The sequence below is a fragment of the Pangasianodon hypophthalmus genome, chromosome 8 (genome assembly GCF_027358585.1).
Source record: "Pangasianodon hypophthalmus isolate fPanHyp1 chromosome 8, fPanHyp1.pri, whole genome shotgun sequence".
NCBI lineage: Eukaryota > Metazoa > Chordata > Actinopteri > Siluriformes > Pangasiidae > Pangasianodon > Pangasianodon hypophthalmus.
This window is the reverse complement of record NC_069717.1, coordinates 27,628,335-27,650,983: the sequence shown is the minus strand read 5'-3', so window position 1 is coordinate 27,650,983 and position 22,649 is coordinate 27,628,335. Positions and strand designations below refer to the sequence as shown.

General features: G+C 40.5%; 1 protein-coding gene across 1 annotated transcript in view; it reads left to right on the top strand.

The window, feature by feature from the left end:
- Positions 1-16,462, top strand: part of tcf7l1b (transcription factor 7 like 1b) — a 44,033-nt gene extending 27,571 nt beyond the window's left edge. The window contains exons 4-12 of the mRNA XM_034306827.2: positions 244-327; positions 7,314-7,446; positions 7,544-7,646; positions 7,813-7,896; positions 10,035-10,175; positions 11,415-11,574; positions 11,816-11,923; positions 12,673-12,724; positions 15,468-16,462. Of these exons, the coding sequence (XP_034162718.1) occupies positions 244-327; positions 7,314-7,446; positions 7,544-7,646; positions 7,813-7,896; positions 10,035-10,175; positions 11,415-11,574; positions 11,816-11,923; positions 12,673-12,724; positions 15,468-15,976 (1,374 nt within the window). The 3' untranslated portion in view covers positions 15,977-16,462. The remainder of the gene's footprint in view (positions 1-243; positions 328-7,313; positions 7,447-7,543; positions 7,647-7,812; positions 7,897-10,034; positions 10,176-11,414; positions 11,575-11,815; positions 11,924-12,672; positions 12,725-15,467) is intronic.
- The last annotated feature ends 6,187 nt before the right edge of the window (positions 16,463-22,649 follow it).

Below are 22,649 nucleotides of genomic sequence, written 5' to 3'. Positions count from 1 at the left end.
CCGTCAAGTCCGCACACATAGCACAGAGTGTGTGTCACTTCATCGTCTGACATCAGTCACCATAAGACACGCAGATTATCAGCGCCAGATAAACAATGTTGTGAGCTTCTCAGGAACAAAACTAATGAGATTTGCGACGCGAGATCTCGTATGATATGTACGTACGGGGGCGTGTGAGCGTGTTTCGATGTTTGTGTTGCCCTAATGTCGCTCATGTTTGTTTTTCCTTTTTTTGTTCCACAGTATCTGCAGATGAAATGGCCATTGTTAGACGTGCCGAGCTCAGCAGCGCTGAAGGACTCCAGATCACCTACACCGGGACATTTGGTAAACACACACACACACACGCACACACACACACACATGCACATGTCACTCTCAGAGATGGTGTGATTATTGTGTTCACATGAAATATGAAACATGTAGCGTGTCAGAACACCAAATCTATTCTAGCGCTATAAATACGAATACATATGAACTTGGAAAAGTAGATTTAGCAAAAAATAAGCGCTTAATTTGTGCATCATGTGACTTTCCAGGGAGTTTTTAAAGTTACAGCTTCACCCCTGAAACTGGAGACTCCTTCCATAAACCTTAAATAACCATCTCTACCAGATCATTTACCAGTTACACTGCTGTACAAGTCCTCCTGAACGAGTCGTTACTATAGAAACGATCACGTATCAAAATGGGCGCATTGATATAAACTGGCACTTTCAATCCAAACCTTCTGACCAATCAGAATCCAGAATTCACCAGCGCTGTGGTTTCTATTGGTTAAAGGTGCATTAGGGAAGATTAGTATTTTTTTTAAATCAAGATTAGGTCTCTGGCAGTTATGTAAGTGGGTTTGACTTTTGAACCATTTTATTATTTATTTATTTATTTTTTTTATTCCTTGAGCCTACCCACTATTCCCGCCCATGTTCCCAAATCTCCGCCCCCAGGATCTGCGGTTGTCCATAGATGGTGCGGTGGTAGATCCAAACACAAACCAGCATTCCAGACTGGCAGTCATTTTATATCCAAGCAGGTTTTTCTCAGCAATTTAATACATTTAGCAGTTTAAACCAGTATTTTTTTTTAATCATGATCTAAATATATTCCTGGTTATTATACAAGTAAGAAATATAAAATCGAGTATTGCACCTCTAATGGCATGGGAAAACTAAAACGGGAGTTAAACAAGGACACTTCAGCCCAATTCCACGCTCAGCCATGTTGAGTACAGAAATAGTTTGTACGACTTCCTGTTTGAGTAGGAGAGCCTCTCATGTTTAACGCAGAAGATACAGTTTCCTTAAAAACTCAGTCTGTGGACATTTTTTTTTTTTTTTTTTTTTTTTGGAATCATGTGACGTTTTCCTCGTATTACAGAAAGGTGGTATTGATGAGTGCTGTATCGCTTGTGTGTGTGTGTGTGTGTGTGTGTGTGTGTGTGTTGGCAAGACATTTTCTCCGGGTTTCTCCCGGAGGTGTAGATTTATCGCCTACATGGCAAACCGAAAACAGAACTCTCAGATGGTTGACGATAAAATCCAGATTTTGACAGAGAAGCAGTGATGCTTGTCTCTCTCTCCGGTTCAGCGCTGAGCCGCACCGAGCAGCACTTAATGAACTGATCACGACAGTCGACGGTCGTATCATCTGATGTGGCACTGCATTCGAATCCTCTCACACCTGTGTGTGTGTGTGTGTGTGTGTGTGTGTGTGTGTGTGTATGTGGGCTGTAATGGAACCCGGGTTCTGGGTAGGAGAACCGGTTTGAAGATGAGGGCAGTGTAAGATAAGAGATCTGCGGTTACAGACAACAGTGGGGTGTGATAAACAGTCTGCCCGACCAAACACACACACTTACAGCATCACATTCCCATTCCAGACCGTGTGTGTGTGTGCGTGTGTGTGCGCACGTGTGTATAAGTAGGCGTGTTTTTATATCTAAGTGGGGAACAATTGTCCACACTAGAGCTGGAACATACGAAGCTATAATATCCATAACGCTATAAATCATTAATTAAATCAATAATTTAACAATTACAAACTCTAGAGGCAGATTTGAAAGTTCTCTACTGTCAATGATACTGAAATAACGTGATCTGATATTTGTGTCCCATCGCCCACCCCTAGTCCACACAAGAATACGAATGTCTGACACTTTTGTCCTTATGGAGACTTCTGCCTTTAGCAAAAACTATAGCTTTTGTTTTTAAATAAACCGGAATAGCCAAAAGGGTTCATTTGGGGTTAATGAGGACAGTCCTCACAAGGATACTAAGACAAATATGTGTGTTTCACCCCATGCATACAGGTCTTCATAGGATTTGTATAAAAATATTGTCCATGTGTATATTTTATGCATCATGTTACATCTAAATGTTCAGCATTTTGTCCTTTTTTTTTTTTTCATGGAAATTTAGGTCTATGAATATGAGACCTGAGATCTAAATTTAAAGTTAGCAGGTTGCTAGAGTTTTTGATTTGTTTGTTTTTTATACAAACGTAAAATTGAGTCATTTTTGTAGTAGGTTCTGTCACCTATCAGGCTCACAGAGTGCACTAAATAAAGTAAAGTCCCTAAAATCCTGTTTAAAAAAATCATATAAATGACGGCAAACTTACTAGACCGGCTCTTTGTTTGGACCACACGGTGGCGTAGTCAGAAATCGTGCTCTCGGTGGAGCTACGAGTCACGCAGCAGCTCTGTTCGATGAGAAACATTTTATAGCAAAGACACGACCTGCTGACGTAGTTTTATTTCTACATTTGCGATCAATCTGGATGTTTTACTGCATTGGCAGTCTGATTCAGTCTGAGATTTCTTTCCTGCGTCTCTCTTGTCATGTGTTTGTGCTTCACTCAGCACTTTATAAGAGTGTGTGTGTGTGTGTGTGTGTGACAGAGAAAGAGAATGTCCTTAAAATCCTCCGTCGCAAATCCGATTCCAATTATTCACAGCTGCTCGACCCCAGGTTCACCTCCGCACAGCACCATGAGATCGTCTCTGAACACACTGCCATCTTTGTTCAGCCGTGTCACTGCGCTTTTTTTTCGTATTAATCTCATATCTAACGTTATAAAGTGCAGCATCACAAGCGCAGGAGAAGACTCGAGGGAACGGCGGTCACGTTAGCTGCAGATGAATGGCGCGTATTGAGGGTTTGGTGCTCAGCCTGTGGGTTTGTCTCTGCTCTCGCTCAGCTCCTCTCCGTTCCTATAAAACAGACACAGAGCTCTTTTCAGCACAGCTCGAGTCGGCCTCTGCATCAGCGGGGAAGTTTTACAAACTTTCAGCGACACCTCACTCGCTACGACCTCGCCAAACAGAAAGTCTTAACATCACTAACGCGAGCCGTCACTCAGAAATACGCCGAAAAGTTTGACAGTTGCATAGGTGATTTGAACTCTGACATTAAATGACACACCCTCGAAGCCCCGCCCCCTTCCACAATCTGACTTAACATCTCGTCTCGATTTTCCGGCTTGAAAGACGTCGCGTCCTCGTCTTCCTGTCTCGGTACACAGAGACGTTTCGAGTTCGTCAGTGTGTTTGACTTTAACGTTAGATGCATGTGTATAGTTAACATCAGTTAGCTATATTTATTACATCGAGATATTTAGCTGAAATCAGCACAGTTTGGTTTGAAAAAGGAAAAAAACACTTAATTAATACTAATAATTGAAATTGTAATGATAATTAGAAAGTGACTAAACGCTGTTTGTTCTGCGTTCAAGCACTGGAGTGTGCGTATTTGTACGAGGTTTACGGTAACCGCAGGCACTTGGGGGACATTTACACGCACAATTTCTTTTTATTAGCTGCTGTGCGTAACATCTTTCCCCTTGAATAGGAAGCACGAAAGTGTGTGTGTAAACTTTTCTAGAATCTACGTTGTAGGTAAAACAGCTGCTGTGTTTTTTTTTTTGTTTGTTTTTTTTTTTTCTTCAAGCACCTGATTTTTAGCGTAAAACCCTGAATATACGCACACTCAAATTTCTAGCTTAGATAAGTGATTTGTGAAAGGACTGTATTGAAAATAAAGCGTAATAGTTCGTCTGACCAGAGCCTACACACAGCCTAAGGACTACACATCAGCTCGTTAGCTAAACAAGCAAACTTCGACTGTAATATATTGTCAGCTTGTCAGTCAGTATTTCTGGGAAAAAAAAAAAAAAAAACACACACACACACTGGATCACGTCGTAGCCCGAGGGCGAGAAGCTCAGAGGAAACTGCAAAAGTGATTTAGCCTAGTTCAGCGCTAATGAGAGGTGGTGACACGAATACACACTCGTACTCTCGCTCTCTCTCTCTCTCTCTCTCTCTCTCTCTCTCTCTCTCTCTCTCTCTCTCTCTCTCTCACACACACACACACACACACACACACACACACGCTCGTGCGCGTGGTGGTAGGAATCACCTGGGAGACTTGGTCTGGGAGCACACAGAGGTTGTTGATTCAGAACATTAACCATTCAGCCAGTGATACGGCTTGCACGAGGAGGGGGGCGAATATTAACGAGTGTCAGGTGGAGACACGTTTTACTGCCACCAAGTGCTCACGTCAGATCATGAACTGTACTCCGTCTCTCACGTGTGAACTGATCTACGCCTCTGGAGTTGATTTATTTGCGCTCATGTGAACACACAGATGTGTGGCGACCCGGCTGTCCGTCAGCTCGAGCCTGGAAGGTGTGTATGATAATGAGCGTTTCTGCTCGGTCCGAGACGCTCAATAATTCAGCACACAGGTTTGCTTATTATTCTGCTGTGTGTGTGTGTGTGTGTGTGTGTGTGTTTTTACATGCTGGATATCCAAGGAGGAAAGGGAAAGAGCTACCTTGTGTGTCTATCTATCTATCTATCTATCTATCTGTTTATGCTCTCATTCTTTCAAATGATATTTAAGTGTTTTGTTCCACTTGTACCACAGCAATTAAGTAACATTTCAAATGTTTTATCTGAATGACGACACGTTACACTTCTTATCCGATTATAGTTGTGTATAATGTCATTAATGTTTAATGATATCTCGGAAAAATGTATCGTGATGTAATTGATCATGATATTTGTTTAATCATATCGCCCAGCTGTGACCTTGTGTGTGTGTGTGTGTGTGTGTGTGTGTGTGTGTGTGTGTGTGTATTTGGTTTGGAGCTGAGAGAATGTGGACGATGTGCACGTGACCTCACACTGACTTTTTTTGTGTGTGTGTGTGTGTGTTATTGCTTCCCACTTACATAAATCAAATAACTGATTTCCTTCTTGTTAATACTCGTCTTCCACACAGACACAGATCCATCACCAGATCATCAGAATTAGTCAGCATGTTTTTGCCTGGTGTGTGTGTGTGTGTGTGTGTGTGTGTGTGTGTTTGTGTGCGTATGTCCATGTCCATCGACGCTCATTCTGAATGCTGATGTCATGGTCAGGCCACTCTGACATCCACTTCCTGCGAGAGCGACAAACAAAGCCACCCGATCCCAGCATGCCTTGCGTTCTCCTCTTTTTCTTTTCGCTTTTTCTTCCTCCTGAGTTTCTGAAAGGGTCCGGTACCTCCCACCCTGCAAATGAATACCAAAAAAAAAAAAAGTGCACACTGCCCCCTCTTCTCCCACACACACACACACACACACACACACACACGGTTCTCACTAGTCTTCATACTGGGTTTTTTGCTTTGGTACCCAGAGGCTGTTTGCCTAATAATTTATCTCCGATGTGAAGGAAGCCCTCCTCTCATCCCTCATCTCCCTCATCAGCCCCGCAGGATACACGCCTCCGTGAGGTCGCCCCGAGTGTGTGGGCCTTTTGTTTGGATTTTAAAACTCTGTTGCGGGTTACACATCCTGTCTCAGTGCTCCAGACAAAATAGCGTAAAACATTTAAAACTGTTTTTAACTTGCGATATTTTAAACATCCAGCGAAGCGTGAACGAGAGAACAAGATAGAAAAATGACCAAACACGAGCTAAGAGAACTGATCAGAGTTCTGGATTCTGATTGGTCAAAAAGCAGTCATTCATTTTCTACAACAGATGCACTCTTTATTTATTTATTTATTTATTTATTTATTTATTTATTTTCTTTCTTATAGCGACAGCTTATTCACATGCTGGACAATGACGGAGATGTTCATTTAACATTTATGTGTCAGAGGTAAAGCTGTAATGCTTTTTTTTTTCCCGACATCGTCATGACAGAGGAGTTTACGCAGTTTCTCGGTAACATGACAAGCTGCTCTTTGTTTTGGTTTTTTTTTTTTGGTCGTTGTTGTTTCAGTGACTGCATCATCGATTAATTTCCCTATAACAACATGACACACTGTTTTATTCTTTAGTTTTCCCGTGTAATATGTCTAGAGCAGGATTAAATATTTATTCACGCTGTTTCACTTCCATCAGGTTATAACATTAATTAGCTAACAGGCTCATACGGGTTTTGGTTTTTATTTATTTATTTTTTTTAAACAGTTTTCCAAGAACTCCCTCTGAAAAATAAATCAGAGGAGCTGACCTGATAGTCTGCCTCTCATCTTTCTTTAAACAGTGTAGTACATGCTTTTTGTAACATAATGCTCTGGTTTGTAACAAGTTCCGGCAAGTTCCACGTAAAGTAGGACCTCCATTAATCAGACAGAGTGCAAGCGATGACAGACAGCGTTTATTTTCTATTTTAACCCAAGCTCGCTCGTCCTCTCTCTCTCTCTCTCACTCACTCACTCACTCACTCACACACACACACACACACACACACACACACACACACACACACACACATTCTCTCTATACTACTGTCACTCTTGTACTGTGCAAACATGAACTTGCTGATACTCTTTGTCTCTCTCTCTCTCTCTCTCTCTCTCTCTCTGTGTGTGTGTGTGTGTGTGTGTGTGTGTGTGTGTGTGAGAGAGAGAGAGAGAGAGCGCGTGCGTGTGTGTGCGCACATTGGTGATGGGTGTGAACCTTTTTGGCACAGACTACCATTTAAAATGTTTTTTGGGCTTGAGCCAGATTGCATCACAGAGTCTTGTGTTTTTTTTTTTTTTTTTTTTTTTTTTCCCCCTCTCTGACATTATGTGCTACTACATGCCCACACACTCACTCACTCTCTCACACACACACACACACACACCACATCTGGATACACACTGCGATTGTAAACACAGATCCACCCAGTAATTTGTTTTTATTCCCCCTCTCTCTCTCTCTCTCTCTGTCTGTCCCTCTCTCTCTCTCTCTCTCTCTCTCTCTCTCTCTCTGTCCCTCTCTCTCTCTCTTTCTCTCTCTCTCTCTCTCTCTCTCTCTCTCTCTCAGTCTAATAAGGTTCCAGTGGTGCAGCACGCTCACATGCACCCGCTGACCCCCCTCATCACCTACAGTAATGATCACTTTCCTCCAGCGACGCCGCCTGCGCACCTCTCCCCAGAGATCTTGGACCCTAAGACAGGTACTAAACACACACACACACACACACACACACACACACACACACACAGGTTGTCCATTCCCTGTCTGTTGTTCTAAGACTGAAGTTTGTTCTACAGGTATCCCACGGACCCCCCACCCCTCTGAGCTGTCTCCATATTACCCCCTCTCTCCCGGGGCTGTGGGGCAGATCCCTCACCCTCTGGGCTGGCTCGTCCCACAGTGAGTACACCCTTCTGTCTCTCTCTCACGCACGCACACACACACACACACACACACACACACACACACACACACACACACACACACACCGCCAGAAGAAAATGGTATTGTGTTAAATTGGTGGCTTAGAATAATCTTAATCTTATATTAACTCTCCTACTTTCAGACAAGCGCAGCCCATGTACTCCATTCCTCCAGGAGGTTTCCGCCACCCGTACCCAGCGCTCGCTATGAATGCCTCCATGTCCAGGTGAGCGCGTGTGTGTGTGTGTGTGTGTGTGTGTGTGTGAGAGTGTAAAAGTTTTACTTGGATCAGCCGTGACAATCCACTTTCATAAAATGAATTCGGTATAGGGCTGGGCGATACATCGATATAATATCAATATCGTGATAAATTATGTCACAATACACTTTTCTGAGATATCATCGGTAAAGTTGTTAGCATTTCATTTTGGTAGATATTTAATAAAATCCTCAGTTCTTCATTTTTGCCGTTTTAACGCAGCACTTCTGGTTTGCTGGCGATTTGTTAACTAAATTATACTGTATATCGTGATACATATTGTGTATGGTACAAAGGTTTTGAAGTATTGTGATATTATTTTTTTTTTCTTGCCTTACGTATTTATAAAAGTCTGGATAAGTGACTTACATGGCTGAATAGCGACAATGTTAGCTTTTAAGGCTTAACAGTTAAGGCATTAACTGACACATCGAAGTGTGTGTTCATAGTGGCGCTTCACGTTCACGCTTTTAACTAGCGGCGCGCACTCTGAACAGATGAGGTGCATCGGTGTGAACTTGACTCGAGGAGAATCCACGCCACTGAATTATTTGCCATGTTGTCAGTTCACTAATCAAACCGCAACGTCTCAAACCCTGTAGCTAACCTCTACAGTGCGTGTGATTTGACACGTAACAACAGAGGATCTGCAACAGAAGCTGGTCTAGCTCATGTTTAGAAAACTAGAGTTGCTGAATTACAGACGTTTTTTTTTTTTTTTTTTTTCTTTTCTTGATTTTCATACATTTATCAGCGCTATTTCTGTCATTTTACATCACTAAGATACGAGGGAGTCAGATGAATCTAATGAGTCAAATGAAAGCCTTAAAAATGCGACATAAATTAGAACCGAGTCCATCTTTACTTCTAGAGGAAATCCAGACCCTTTGAAGGAAATGGAGTTTTGTTAAAAATGCAAAAATAAAAAAGTTTTTTTCTGGGTTTGGCAGCTGACGAGCGCTGACCTAGAGACTGCTTCACAAATCAATTCCCTAATAAAAAAAAAATCAAAAACAGTGCTTATATTAACAGTGCTTTCGATGGCCACCAGGACAGCTTCAGCGCCACCGTTAGATTCGACTCTTCGATCCAAAACTCATTGGAAGAGCTGTTACAGAATCTGACGGTTAGTCAGAGGTGTGCTCTCTCCCGAGCGATTAGCGATAATGCCCCATTGTGCTCGGCTGCAAACCCGCACTGTCGCTATCTGAAAGGTGTCCTATTCAGCCCGCTGGAGGAAGTGGTTTCCGTGGGTTTTTTTTTCGGAAAGGTGTGTGTGTGTGTGGAAAGTGGTCTCAGGTGTCAAGTTCTCCTCGGTTTCCAGGGTAACTGCACACTCGGCTCTTTGCCTGTAGCAGGACTCATAATGGTTCCTTTGAGAGCCTCTTTATTTGGGCTACTTGTGAAATATGAATGAAAAGGTGTGTGTGGGTGTGTGTATGTTTAGTCTAGACACATCATTAAGAGGCTCACAAAAAAAAAAGCTGTGTTAAGGAGTGGACAGGGAATACTATGGATCGTGTGTGTGTGTGTGTGTGTGTGTGTGTGTGTGTGTGTGTGGGACGTTCTCAGATCAGACACGGTGTGTTAACGCTGAAGGACGCTGCGTGCTGATGGTGCATGTGTCACTGTGCAGCGTTTTAAACCAGGAATCTTAGCACACATTGCGTTCGGGATAACTTTGTGTTTAATCCTCACGTCTATTTATTCATTATCGCTCGCTAGTTTATGAGCTTTCTTGCATCGCAGGCGAAGCTGCACCTAAGACAGCTACGTAACCCGCGAGGCAACAGTTCATTTACATTTGTAAACGCAACGTTAGCGTCGGGCTGAGTGACGGTTTGTTCCGCCATTTTGTTGAAACTTTTTTAATGATCTAGTGAACAGAGTTGTTCTGTATACATCGAGAAACTGCCAGAAAAAGGACGATCGTCGCGGCCTTCCAAGTGGAACGGCTTTTATGTTGGGAGTGTAAATGCTGCCCAAAGAGGCTGCCTACCTAGGGATCTGTGAACGAAATGGAACACAATCTGGGACCTTTACTAAATATGTTCTCTCTCTCTCTCTCTCTCTCTCTCTCTCTTTCTCTTTCTCTCTCTCTCTAGTCTGGTGTCGAGCCGTTTTCCTCCTCACGTCGTGCCTCATCATCCTCACAGCCTTCATCAGACGGGAATCCCTCACCCTGCTATAGTCTCTCCTGCCATCAAACAGGAACCCAATGGAGAGCTGAGCCCTGCTGCACACACGTGAGTACACACACACACACACACACACACACACACGCACATACACACATACACACAGAGAGAGAGAGAGAGAGAGAGAGAGAGAGAAATGGGACAGCTGAGCCCATCTGAACACACACACAAAAACCTCAGTTGTGCCGCACATGGGATTGAGACACACACACACACACACACACACACATACACACACAACAAAGACCGCAGCCCACACATGGGATTCCCTTACATATATATACACACACACTCACACACACACAAAAAAAAAAAAACATGCAGGCAAATGAGTTGTACCTTACACGGAAAATACACACACAATACACTCTTGAGACAGATCTTGTTTGGCTAAAATCGATCATTTTAGGCTTGAGTAATTTTTTCAGCGAGACAACATTTCAAGTTATTTATCAGGAGTTCTCAAACTTTTTGGAGTCAGGGACCCCTTTAACTGTTAAAAAATAAATAAATAAATAAAAATTCCCCCTCCATTACTGATTTATTTTATAAACACAATCCAGTTAATCAAGTATTAGTCTCTTATTCATATATGCACACTAAAATTTTGGCTCTTGATCAGCTTTTATATTCTTTTTCACTTTTCACTCAGAATACATCTTTATTACAATTGCTGAATCATTGATGGAACGTAATAATAATGATAATAATAATAATAAAAACCGAGGACCCCACTTTGAGAACCATGGATTTACGTGACACTGTGAAAATAAGATGAGAATTATTTTTTAAAAATTTGCAAATTAAAAGAATTTTAATTGAGAAAGGTGAGGGTGGAAAAGCAAGCGGCCGTGTTACTGGGCATGAGGAGCTGTGAGAGTCTGTATGCTGTGTGGAGCTGATGATAAATGAAGAATTGCCTTCAGATTTTACTCAGGATTGGAGTTTGGCTGGTAAAAATCAATGCCAGATGTAAAACGTAAAATCATAAAGTGCCCCGCGGTGGTTGTTATTCTTACGCCGCTCATGGAAAATAGGTCACACATGCAGGTGTTCTCTCTGCGATTTAGTTTTGTTTGGAAAACTCACTCAGAACTGACTCGTCTGTTTCCCCCCCTCCATGTTATTTTTATGAGCTTCCTTCACTTTATCAGTGTTGTGTCTACCAGCTTACCGCTGTCTCTTTCTCACTCTCACACACACACACACACACACACACACACACACACACACACACACACACACACACACACAGAGTGACAAAGCTGTTGTTTCTGTTTGGAGCAGGAAGTCTCCAGGGCCGGCTAAGAAGGAGGAAGAGAAGAAACCTCACATTAAGAAGCCGCTGAACGCCTTCATGCTGTATATGAAGGAGATGAGGGCTAAAGTGGTAGCCGAGTGCACGCTCAAAGAGAGCGCCGCTATCAATCAGATACTAGGCAGGAGGGTAAGGATGAGTGTGTGTGTGTGTGTGTGTGTGTGTGAGATTTAAAATAATACATTTGTGTGAATAAAGTGTCTTAATGAACACATCTTCCTACATCAAGTCACATCAAGTTGATAGACATGCATTGTGAATCTTACATATTATAAATTTGAGTAGTATAATAGTGTTTGTGTGAGTATAACTGTGTGTGTGTGTGTGTGTGTGTGTGTGTGATGGCTGACTGATTGATATGTCTTCGCAGTGGCACTCTCTGTCTCGGGAAGAGCAGGCCAAATACTATGAACTGGCCAGGAAAGAGCGGCAGCTTCACTCTCAGCTCTACCCCGGCTGGTCCGCACGAGATAACTACGTAAGACACACACCTCTATATATATATATACACACACACACACACACAGAGTACATCTTACCAGTTTTCCACAATATGACTGTAAATGGCCTCTTGTTAAATTGCTAAATAACGATAAGGGGATTTTCCAGGCTATTCATTATTACTATTATGCTGGACGTCTTGTTTTGTTGCTCCAGCTTGCATTATTCTGATCGTAACATACCCATGCGTTAGTGTTTTTACGGTACGTATAACGCTCCCAGCAGCATGCCGTTAACGTAACATCGTAAATCCTACAGTCATGTCAAAATGATGGAATAAACTGAAAGCTGTTCATGATGTCAATTCATTAAACGTTGCTGTATAATGACTTTGTCGTAAGTACGTAATTGCGAATATGTTCCAGACTTCACACGGACATTAAAGTCCCCCGTTTTGAGGACTATATTATTTTCTGATATTGAATTTAAAAAAAAAAAATTGCTTGAAGTTCAACCTAGATTCTATGAATATGCAATTTGGAGACGCCTCCAGCTCTAAACACACCAAAGCACTGAACCGGGCAACACTAATGGGCCAAAAACTAAATTAGGCTCAACCAAAAGGATCTCTGAAGGCATGTTTTGAAGGCAGAACAAATATTTAATGTGTAATTAAAACGCTTCGTACGTTAACGTAACTTCGTCTCCAGTGACATTAGTGGTTACATGGTTTTCATGTCTTTTTTTTTTTTCTCTCTCCATTTTTCTGTTTCTCTATTTCTACAGGGCAAGCGGAAGAAGAGGAAGAGAGACAACAAGGTCGACTCAGCAGCAGAAGGTGAGGGGGGTTTGTTTCGTTCGTTCTTTCAGGAATCAAGTGTGTTTCCTTTACTGCAGCACACACACACACACACACACACACACACACACACAAACCACAAAAGTAGCTTTTCTGCTTTTCAACATAGACTTTATTCTGTACTTAAAAGATATTTTTGTATGACTATTAAAGGGATACTTTTTATATATATATATATATATATATATATATATATATATATATATATATATATATATATATATATATATATATATATATGTATATATATATGTATATATATATATATATATAAATAAACCTGATCTCTGTTCATGTGTAGCTTGTGTGCAGCTACGAGAAGAATATCAGCATGTTTCCCTGTAGTAAGACAAGAACTTGATTATAATGGAAGCACATAACCTTGTATTTTTTTTTTTCTTCTGATAAAGTCTCCGAAGGGAAGAATTGCACAGAATTCATGAACGTGTTCTTTAAAAATATTGTTGCCAGATTTTAGCAATTTGGAGTAGGTTTATCGTTTACTCAGTACAGGGAAACATCTAAATTCCTATCTGCAGTGATCACACATGCCGTGCAGATCCTGCAGATGGAGATTATGTTGAAATATCCCTTTAAAGGTCTTGGTTAAAGCTTTTATTACATGAGCTTCTGTAGGTAGTGATTCCACAGCGTTCTCTGGTTTAATGCTGAATGCACACTACACGATTTTAGCCCCGATTTCCCTGACGCAAATCATCGCGCACCCCCCAACCCCCTTGTGACAACCTCTCGTGTAGTGTGAGCGTTTGGTTCAGTGACATGATTTTCTCTATTTTATATATTTTCAAGCATGTTTGAAATTCTTGTAATGTGAGACACTCTACGATACGTACAGCGAATACGAATCCAAGAGGAAAGCAAATTCTTCCACTGACACGCGCAGCAGATCCCTGAATCCGGTTTATCATCCACCTGTGTGCCCTGGAAGGCAAGGGCAAAACGTAGAGTAATAATCCTTCATAAGAAATTATTTTGCATGTAATAAATAAAATAGTTGTTAGGAATATCTTTTTTTTTTTTTTTTTTAGTTCTTTTCTTCCCTTAGTTCGTCTCCCCAATCAATCATCCCCCATCGTTCTGCAAAACGATGCCGAAAACAACCACCACAGCCAGTCGCTCGATGAGAAGGCTCATTCGCGATTGCTCGTGTAGTGTGCACACAGTTACATCCACAAAACTGACGTGTAGTGCGAGCAGTACAGCGAGTTCCGACAGTTTGAAAGTCGTGTAGTGTCCACTTGGCATGAAGTGCACTAAAGAATTTCCTCCTCCTACTAACTCCATGTTTGCACTAACCATGTGACATCATACATCCTCATAGTTCTAATAATCAGTAGAGCTCATTGTCCACACTAACCTGCTGTCCCCTCCCTGCACTCTGACATGCAGCGTATGAAGTGCAGTGCTAGCGCAGGCAGGTACGGAGCAGCCTCCCTCACTCACACCATCATAAACACCATCCGCGTCCCGTCCAGGCTGCGACTGCAGCGTCGTCGTCGTCGTCACCATCTCTGTTCCGTGTTCGTCCATCACGCGGGGTGAACGTACTGACGTACTGACCGATCTCCATTCCGTGTTGTTAGCGTGTTGTCGAGGCAGTGTTTAGCAGAGTCAGTCTGGCTTTTCATCCGTCGAGTCGCAGAATCACTACAGACTCACTCAGTGTCCCTCAGAGCTCTTCATCTGTTTCTTTCACATCTCAGATCTTTGTCATATGGAACTTATCCGTGTTGTACCGTATTTTCTGGACTAGAAGACAAATTTATAGCACGCACTGTGAATTATACAGTGTAATTTCATTACGAGCCTAACTGTAAAACACGCGGTAATATTTCTAAACATCATCCTAGTGCCCACTATGGCACTAGGCAACCTGGCTTATTTATTTATTGATTTATTTATTTAATATTTTGCTGTTGTCTGACATTATTGTTTCTCTTACGCAAGGAATAAAACACTTCATGGTGTGCTGTTATAGGAAAATAATCAACAACATGGTGTCATGAAGAGTTACTTTTACTACCCTGAAGATAATTTTCCAACAGCAAGAGTGCTTTATTCCTCTTAAAGCACAGAATTGGCAAATGATTAAAAAAAAAAACAACAACATATTGTACATTTTACACATTTTTAGTTATGTTTAATGTCAGCAAAACAAGTTATTTTCTGGTATCAAAATAACAAAATAAATAACAAAACGTTCTTTTCTTAAGACTTTCCCATGTTGGAAAACGTAGTTACGGCTTCACTTCTGACTATTTCAAAGCACTGACACTGGAGACTCCTTCCATAAATGTTAAACATCTCCTTACAGAAAACGTCACCATGTCTACATTTACACACGTTCTTATATCCGTTTATGTGGAGCGTCCGCCGTGTGTAACACGAGCTGTTACTATAGAAACAAACGATAACGTATTAGAACGAGCGCTTTAATATAAACCTGTGATTTGCAGCTGTCACTACTGTCAGAGCTGCTGTTATAGAAAATTAATCAACACCTTCTGACCAATCAGAATTCAGCAGTGCTGTGGTATAACTAAAACACAAACCACAGCAAGTACTTTGTGTCGTACTGCTAAGCAGCGTATAGTCCAGAAAATACGGTAATAATGTAATGTATAATAATATATGATATGATATGATATGATATAATCCCTGTATTGTGTATTAAATGGTGTTTCTCTGCTCCTGACTGTAGATTACTCAGCGAGGAATAAGAAGCCTTGTGTGCAGTACCTCCCTCAGGAGAAGATGATTGACAGCCCAGCGTCCTCTCACGGCAGCATGCTGGACTCCCCGGCCACGCCCTCCGCCGCCCTGGCGTCACCCGCTGCGCCCGCCCCCACTCACTCCGAGCAGGCCCAGCCCCTGTCGCTCACCACCAAACCCGAGCGCCATCACCCTCACTTCTCTCTGATATCCAAACCTTCCTCATCCTCCTCATCCTCCTCTTCTGCTTCCACTTCATCCTCATCCTCCTCTTCCTCCACTTCCTCCTCTTCCTCCTCTCACCCCAGCATCTCGCTCGCCGTCAGCTCCTCAGGCAGTCATTCGACTCCGTCTCTCCTCTCTCGACCAAACCCCTTCACCTCCCTGCACCCCTCCCTCTTGTCCCCGCCCTCGCCTTTCCACCAGGCCGCCCTGCACTCCCATCATGCCCTGTTCCAGACGCAGCCGCTCTCCTTGGTAACCAAATCAGCCGACTGAGCCTACAGAAACAGCTCCTCTCTCTCTCTCTCTCTCTCTCTCTCTCTTTCATTCAATCTCACCGCTTTAAACATGCTGTACATTGCTTTTTTTACCTTTTCCCCCCCCACACATAGACGTCAGGTTAACTTTTTTGATAAGCGAAAAGTAAATGAATATTATTGGTCAATATTTGATCACCTGCTTTTCTGTGTCTCTCTCTATGAAAGTGTATTTTTTGTAAAGTCTACTTTGGAACTGGTTTCTTATTTGATACAGTTATCCAGCAAAAACTCATTGTATAAAGTTATTACTTGTATTAAAAACTTCTTTAATAAGACAAGAAGGAACAAAAAAAAAAAAATTCTTAAAAGCGTACATGTAATTAATGGTAGTTTTGAAGTTTAATTCATAGTACAGGCCGTTTATTAGAAGGCTTTTGAGACTACCCCTCCAGTTTTGAAGTGTGTGAACTTGATAAATAAAACTTGTAAATTGTTTCTAGAACATTGATGCCTGCTGGGTTTTTCTTTTCCACTTCCTGTTTTTATTTATTTATTTACTTATTTATTTCAGACTGGCTGACGGCTGCGTGCGACATTGCGCCGGCAGCTTGTATGACGGTCTGCTTATAATATTCTCGTGAAATTTTCATTTAAGCGCTTCTCAAGGTGACTGAACTAACGAAGCAACAAATTAATTTTCTATAACAGCAGCTCTAACAGGTTTATGTTAATGCACACGTTCCAATACGTTATCGTTTCTATAGTAACAGCTCGTTCACAGGGACTTGTTCACCGGTCACTCCCTGTGAAACGGATTGAAAAGCGCGTAATCGTTGATATTTCAGGAGATGTTTATTTAACATCTGTGGAAGGAGTCTCCAGTGTCAGTGCTTCTGTTGTAACAGTCACAGGTAAAGCTGTAACTTTAAGTTTTCCAGACAGAGGAGTTTATGCATTGCGGTTTCTCTGTAACAGGACAAACTGCAGGGTTTTTTTTTTTTGTTTGTTTGTTTGTTTGTTTGTTTGTTTGTTTTGTCTTATTATCTTCGAGAGGGGAAAAAGAGTGTGGTGATGGAAAGACTGTTTATAGCTGCTATAATTAAGTGACTATAAAAGGATACAAAGTATGATGTGTCATTCTTTAATATAAGGTTGTACTTGAAGGCAGATTGCTGTGGTATAAGAAGAATAAAACACTTCAGGACATGCTGTTACAGGAAAATAATCAACTTCTGTATGGGAACAGTAACTCCACATCCTCCCACCATCCTGTCCAGTTTTATTCCTCACGTAATCTTTTTTTTTTTTTTTTAATCTTTAAAGTAATAGCAGGCCAGGACAAGAGGATAAAAGTCCACTTTATTTGCTGAATGAGACGTCCTTGCTCAAGTGTCGCCTGTCGCTCTGTTGCTAGCCACCACAAACACACACAAACACAACACCATCAAACATTTATCTTCTACAAGATCATCTGTTTACTTCTCATTTTACATTTTTAAGTAAATTCTAGTGACTTTGATATCTGTGAATTTATACTGTATGCCTTGAATCCTCAGAGCAGCATGAACAAAAAAAAACCTGATATGTCTTTAATACCAGTGCAGAAATGATCGATTTCTGAGTGAAAGCCTGAAGGACGAAGGCTCAAAGGAGGCGTCAGGGCAGAGTACTGAAAAGAATCATATACTTTTAGAGCCAAAAAAAAAAAAAAGAGAAGAACCTTGCAACTTTTGGACATTTTTAAGATGAAATGAACTTCTTAACCTGTGAAAATTGATGACTGGAACATGGCAGAAAGATTTGGCCGTGTTTGTGGATATGGACTTTCGTATATTGTACCTTTCACATGTGATGACATGAATAACGTGATCATGTGTGATAAATATGTACGAGTAGTACCAAGTATGTTGTTTAAACTCTGTATCTTACTATTGTGTATACTATATACTTAGTGTATATTTCATTGTGTGTGTGTGTGTGTGTGTGTAATGTGGAAGCCTTTTGGACAGGATTCTCTTAATACTCTACCTGGTTAAATAAAGCTTAATTAAAAAAAAAAAAGATAAATAATATCAGGTTAAGGTGGATTTCAGCATGTTAAGTTCTGAAATGTTATGTGAGTTCATGTGAACATATGAATGAAATGGTGAAAGATTATTAAATTATAATCATGTTAAAAAAAATCTAAATCTGAAAAATGAAATCGTGCACTACATGGGAAAAAGAAATGAATTGTGGAGAAAAAAAAATCACAAAAACTGACGGTTAAAGAACAAAAAAAAAAAATACAGGTGAAAAAGAAATGAATGTGAAAGTAAATTGTAAATTAAAATTAAATCACATGCACTACATTTGAGAATAAATTCATCAAAGAGAAAAAAAACATAAAAAGAAAGGAATCATGAAAAATAATCACAGCACTACATCCATCCATCCATCCTCTGTACTGCTTATCCTGCACAGAGCCTGGAGCCTATCCCAGGGGACTCCCTGGATCGGGTGCCAACCCATCGCAGGGCACAATCACACACACTCACACACACTCACACACCCTTTCACACACTACAGACAAATGTAGAGATGCCAGTCGGCCTACAACACATCTTTCAACTGGGGGAGGAAACCGGAGTACCCGGAGAAAACCCCCAAATCACGGGGAGAACATGTGGGAATCGAACCCCCACCCTGCAGGTGTGAGCCAAACCACAGCACTACATGTGAACAAATATTAATATTATTATTAAATTAATATTAAGATCACACGTGTGAAATAAACACATGCACTCTGTGTGAAAAATGTGCAAAACATAACGTGATGTGTCTAAAATCCACACCTGTAAATGTTATTTTTCTGTGTTTATATATATATATATATATATATATATATATATATATATTTGGAAGGATTTAAATCTTTAATGGTCTGAACCTCACTGGAAAATAAACAGCTGTGCCAAAGCAACAAAATTTCCTGCCAAAAAGTAAACACAAATAAAAAATAATAGACATCTGTTCCTTCCTGGAATGTAGAGTCCCAAAACAACAAGCGAAAAAGCAGGTCAGTGAGTCTCTCTCTCTCTCTCTCTCTCTCTCTCTCTCTCTCTCCATCTTTTTTCTCTTTTTTTTTTACTGCGTCTTTCCTTCGTGGCTCTGGCTCGGCTGTAATTAAACGTGGAGGTAATCGCATGGAGCTCCGGGGACCTCATTAGGATTTTCAATTAATGGAAAACACCACGACATTTCGGGTTCCTCGGGTTCCTCGTCTTTTTAAGGGACTTTGGAGATGAGGGAGGTGTTGGACTCGGGTGGTGCCAAGGATGGTGCTATCGTTTCCTCCGAACAGTGAGCGCTCTGAGTGGGGCAGATGTAGCACACCACCTTCACATGTAAAATCAATGTGGTTTTTAGATACCTCACATGTTTTTCACATTTAATAATCACCCCCCCCAAAAATCAATACTTTTCACATGATGTTTTTCCAATTATTCATTTATTTTCACAGAATTTTTTGTCAATAAATGAATCATTGGGAAAAAAGTCACATCTGAAAATAAATGAATCATTGGAATGGGATTGTTTTCCCTAATGTGAATTTTGTTCCTGTGTATTCATTTGTTTTCATGTGATTTTTATCCCAACTATTTTTTGTAATTATTCAGAAAGCACGTTTCACATGAAAAATGTGTTTTTTAGATGCTTTACATTTTACGTTTCACATTTTCCCCCAATGATTGATTTATTTACATTCACATTTTTCACAAGTTTTATTTTTTCTTGCAAAGTTTAATTTATTTCACATGTGATTTTATTCAAATGATTAATTTGTTTTTACATCTTATTTTTTTCCCCAGTTATTCATTTCTCTTCCTTTTATCGGTTTTCATTTGTCATTAATTTTCATGTGATTTTTTCCAATGAATTATTTATATTCATGTTTTTTTTTCAATTATATATTTATTTATAAATGAATCATTCGGGGGAAGTCACATATGTTAAAATAAATAAATAATTTAGATAATTTAGATCTTTTTGCAAACAAAAAGAAAAAAGAACTCAAATTTAGGAAACGCCCATGCAGTATAAGATTTCTGTGTTGTTAATGTATCTTGGAGTGTGTGTGTGTGTGTGTGTGTGTGTGCACATGTGTGTGTGTGTGCTGGAAGTTAATAATATTTGTCCACAATCTCTCCACCATCATCCCTAAAACACTTTACCCATATCATTCATATGAGCTTTTCCTGACTGTACATAATTAGCCCCGGTCGTTGTATCAATAAGATCTGTGTGTGTGTGTATGTGTGTGTGTGTGTGTGTGTGTGTGTGTATGTGTGAGAGAAAGAGAGTGAGATGGGGGAGGTGTGCAAGGAGAATAGATAGACAGGCTGACACCTACTGAGTGCTCATTTCCCTCTCTGCCCTCGGGTGAGGTACACACCTGTCAGTCACACACACACACACACACACACACACATATACACGGCGTGTGTTTTCTTTTGCTCGGCAGTCATTAAGAAGGGCAGGAATCTGCCTTGCATCATCCCAGGCTAGGCTGCTCTCTCTCTCTCTCTCTCTCTCTCTCTCTCTCTTGCTCTTTCTCTCTCTCTCTCTCTCTCTCTCCCCTTCAGGGGCTCTCTGCGTCTGCAAGTGCCCTGAGCTCCACATCCAGATCCATCAGCCAAATTAAAGCTAATGAGTTGTCAGAGAAAGCCTAGGCCCGAGAAACACTGGTCTATTCTCCGTACGCCACAACACACACACACACACACACACACACACACACACACATATAAACAGCGCTGCAGAAAGTGTATGTGAGTGACTTTAATATGTTGAAGGGCCAGGCTGGAGAGAGGCCTAGGCCCTGATTATTTTCCCTCGGCCTGTTTTCTTTCTTCGACAGAGCACTAGTTAGGGCGAGCACTCAGCATCATTAACTCTGTGCTTCTTCCTTCACGTTGCCAGATTCGGACTCTCAGCGGCGCTGAAACCCATGATGCCTGCATTATGTATCTGTGAAATTATTCCGTTTTGTTAGAGCTCCTACATTTCAAAAGCTTTTCTAGAACGAAATACACCGACCTGACAAACACCTAGGCCGGGAATTAACAAGTGCAAAGAAATGAAGAGTGTATAAAAATCTCATGAAAATAAAAATTATTCCATTTTGTTGCAGTGTCTATTTCATCGTTTTTAAGCAATGTGAATAACTGGTAACAAACAACTAAACATTTGTTTGATTTTTCAGTACTGCTTGGTCAAAAAGCATTTAGTAGTTTTATAATTCCACAGCTCAGCCTGCAGCGCTGAATCAGTTCTCTCGAAGGGTTTTACTTCTTTCACTGTGAAGAAATGAGCATTTGGCAGCACCATGTCAGAAAGATCATCTCACATCGTCTCACGTAGGATTTGGCATTAAACAGTACAGGACTGTCATGTGAAACATGAATCATGTAGAAATCACATGTAAAAATAAAACTTATTACATTTCAAAAGCATTTCTAGAATGAAATACACCGATATGACAAACACCAAGGTCGGGATTGGTACTGATGCTTCTAATGGAATGCACTTAACTACGAATAAACAACTAGAGATGAACAATTGCATTATATTGCATTATTGCATTTTAATCATAATTAATTTTATCATTAAATCCAGTACAGTTTTGTACAAAAACTAAAGCATTTAGTAGTTTCATAATTTAGCAAACTGAGCCTGCAGTGCTGAATAAGTTCTCTTGAAGGATTTTACTTCTCAAACTGCATTTAAAAAAATGTGCATTTTTGTCAACTATAACATCTCTAAACAGCCATGCTGGATTTGGCATTAAACAGTATAGGCCAAGACTGTCATGTGATACGAGCTTTATGGAAAAATCACATACATCAGATGAAAAACGTGAAAAAATCTGTGACATATTGTGAACAATAAGGAATCATGTGAAAATAAATGAATCATGATAAAAAAAAAAGGTTCAGCTAGTTTAGCTAACTGCTATCAATGCATCCATATTAATGTTGTTTGCATTGTTGTAGAAATTGCTTAAGAAATGACTTAATTACTTAAAACTAAATCTTAAATCTATATCTAGTGCTGTAATTAGCGTAATTCTGGTGTGACAAACATACACTACTTGTTAACAGTGTATTCAAAAGGAACTTCGACATGGGAAAGTGAAATCACAATATTCTCACCATTCGACTGGTTAAAGATATAAGATCACTGTTGCTAGGCAACTGCAAACTATAAACACAGACCATAAGATAAGTTAGCTAACGACTGAGGTTAATGATTTAGCTATAACTAGCATGTGCCAGTTAGGTTTTGTATATAATGGCAATGTGAAGGCGCAGTGTCCATGGAAATGAGACAAAACTATGTAAAACATCAACATTTACCTCAGATATGTTGGTAAATTACTGATAAAAGGCTCCGAACAAATAAAATTAGAGTGTAATTAGACTTAGCATTGAGTGCTAGGTGTAAACTTCAGCAGTGTGAGTTGTGCCACACTGAGAAACATAAACATTGCTCTTAAACAACGGCTGAACCCAGAGTTGTCAGGAAATCCACAGAAAAGTTGTGAATAGCACAAGAGTGAGTGATTCATATTAAATCTTTTTAAAAAAAAAATCTTGAACATAGCGAAGTGTGTGTTGTTGTGGCCTCTCTTTGCACTCTTTGTACTT